The sequence below is a fragment of the Etheostoma spectabile genome, chromosome 22, assembly GCF_008692095.1.
Source record: "Etheostoma spectabile isolate EspeVRDwgs_2016 chromosome 22, UIUC_Espe_1.0, whole genome shotgun sequence".
In the NCBI taxonomy this organism is placed as follows: Eukaryota; Metazoa; Chordata; class Actinopteri; order Perciformes; family Percidae; genus Etheostoma; species Etheostoma spectabile.
This window is the reverse complement of record NC_045754.1, coordinates 14,321,159-14,323,682: the sequence shown is the minus strand read 5'-3', so window position 1 is coordinate 14,323,682 and position 2,524 is coordinate 14,321,159. Positions and strand designations below refer to the sequence as shown.

The window sequence follows — 2,524 nt, the reverse complement described above, 5'->3', positions numbered from 1 at the left end:
AATTTATTGTTGTGCGTAATTGGCGTGATTCAGAAGATGCGCTGCCAAAACGAGGGATCACCCATGCAGGATCGTTGATCACATATGCGTATAAGGCCTCGGCCGAAATTACATGTGCATTGTGTTGCTGTAATCGGATGTTCCACTAAGTTGTCACGGCTGAGGTCTTTGGACAGCGGCCTGTTATACGCATTAAACTGGGATCCGTCCCAAAATGCGAGTGTGCAGCCCTAAATCATTTGGCATTCCAGAACCAGCGTATGACTGATAGACTCTCTGTAGTCACTATGCGTGGCAGACACAAACAGTACATAACTTCAAAATCAGCTGTTGTGTTAAGTGAAGCATGTAGATGGGGGGGGGTAAAGCGCTCTCTCATTTTGCGCCTTTCTTGTTCACAGGTTTTAGTGAACATCGGCAACCATTTCGATCTCAAAGCAAGTGTTTTCCAGGCTCCAAGGAGGGGGATATATAGTTTCAGCTTTCACGTGGTGAAGGTCTACAACAGACAAACCATACAGGTGAGCAATTATGAAACAGTTGGTCTGCGTTTAGCATTTAAGGGTTGCATTTCTGTACATCGAGAGAACTGAGCACGACACTAAACTATCCCCTCATCCTGCAGGTCAACCTGATGCAGAATGATTATCCGGTTATATCAGCATTCGCCGGTGACCAGGACGTTACGAGAGAGGCTGCAAGCAACGGAGTACTGCTGATGGTCGAACGGGAGGACCGCGTCTCTCTGAAGCTGGAACGGGGCACCTTAATGGGCGGATGGAAATACTCCACCTTCTCAGGCTTTTTAGTCTTTCCTCTATAATCTAATCTGCGATGATCCACGTCGCACGGGACTCTCCTTAGGTTGAGGAACAAAAAGAAAAAAAGAAAAAAAACATGCCATTTATTTTCAACTTAAATAACTGTCTGCCAAGGAAGCCGACGAATATCTGTATAACTACACTCGTCCGCTATCTAGTCAAATATGAACGTTTCCTTGGAGTTTCATATATTCAAATTCATCAGTCAACTTCACGCAATCTGGATGATTAAACGTATTGATCGGCCAGTGGCGTGTGCTTGTCGGGAATGTGGATTTTTTTTTTTCTTGCTTGGAAATCAAACTTTGCCAAGAGACAAACGTGTGTACCTGGGCAAAACGGACAAGGGAGAAGATGATGAGTGGAAAAACTGACGTCCTGGACAGGCCGAGTGTGTTATGCTCTATTTTATGTTTGTATAGCCTTAAAGAATATGGTTTCCGTTCAAGTGAAGTATGTGGAATTATGGACAACCTAAGAAGAAGTGCTTTCACGCCCAAGGCATTTGTTTTGCACGAATGGAAGTTTTTACTTTTACTGTTTTGTGCTGTCAATGGTGTTGCGTTTGGATGCTGAACATATTGAAAATAAGCCAAATGTAGGCCGCCGACGAGTTTATTAAAAGAGAAAAAAGGCGACATATTTCAGCCACCAGAGACGACTTAGAGCCTTTTTATTAAAGAATACTTATATAATTTACAAAAGTACATATTCACATTATTGTGTGTTCTACATTTCGGAATCTGCGTAGCTTTGACTGATTTAATGTTCAGTGACGTTGCTCACCAAATGTACATTGTGGAAATAATAGACGAATCCCTATATGTCCGGCTTAATAAAAATATATTGTATTGTATTGTATAGGCTAAGCGCATTTATCACTTTTTATTTACATGACTTTGCATTTCAAGACAACAGGGGGACAAAAAGGGTTTATATTATTCGAAGTGGGAGAGTTAGTTAGGACCAAAGCAAAGGCCTCAGGAGGAAACAGACCAGCTCGCTGTAGTCGCTGTCCGCGGTGCTGAAACATGCAGTTGGACACCTCATCAAAAAAGTCTCGCAGCGGCACATGTTACACGCCAAGACATACATCTAATGACTTTTTGATATGATAAACGACTCAACAGGCAAATATAGTTTTTATGAATAGCATTGCTGGAACGGAAATACTGAGCATCAACTTGCAACACAATACACAGGAGCGCCTTTACGCAGCGGAGGTCGGATAGAAACGGAAAAGAAAGGCTTCCTGTTATAGAGCATAAACGAACCCCGAATAAAACAAACAAACATTTTGAGTATAATCGCACGTGTTGGAGGCTTGAGGATGGTGTGATAAAAGAAGGCAAAATTAGTCTATACTGCAGTTTAACAAGCGCAAAGAGTCCCCACCCCTGTCATGTTCTTTTTTCCTATCACATAGTTGGATGCCATCTTGAAAATCAACGTTTTTGGATAATTTCTCCCACACACACACACACACACACACACACACACACACACACACACACACACCACACACAGACCTCCGCCAAGTCTCTCTAAGTCTCTATCCTCACCCACACGCAATCACCGCCCCCCCCCCATCTAAACTAAATTCAAGGCCACCTCTAAAATCTGAATCAAAACAAAGAATTGACTTTTGCCAGAAACTTTTAATGAATGATTTTTTAAATACTTTCCTAAAATCAGATAATACA

At 42.2% G+C, this 2,524-nt stretch overlaps 1 protein-coding gene across 1 annotated transcript in view; it reads left to right on the top strand.

Moving 5' to 3' along the window:
- Positions 1-1,678, top strand: part of cbln2b (cerebellin 2b precursor) — a 3,169-nt gene extending 1,491 nt beyond the window's left edge. Inside the window, exons 3-4 of the mRNA XM_032503984.1 lie at positions 402-521; positions 626-1,678. Coding sequence (XP_032359875.1) covers positions 402-521; positions 626-823 — 318 coding nt within the window. The 3' untranslated portion in view covers positions 824-1,678. The remainder of the gene's footprint in view (positions 1-401; positions 522-625) is intronic.
- Positions 1,679-2,524: the final 846 nt, after the last annotated feature.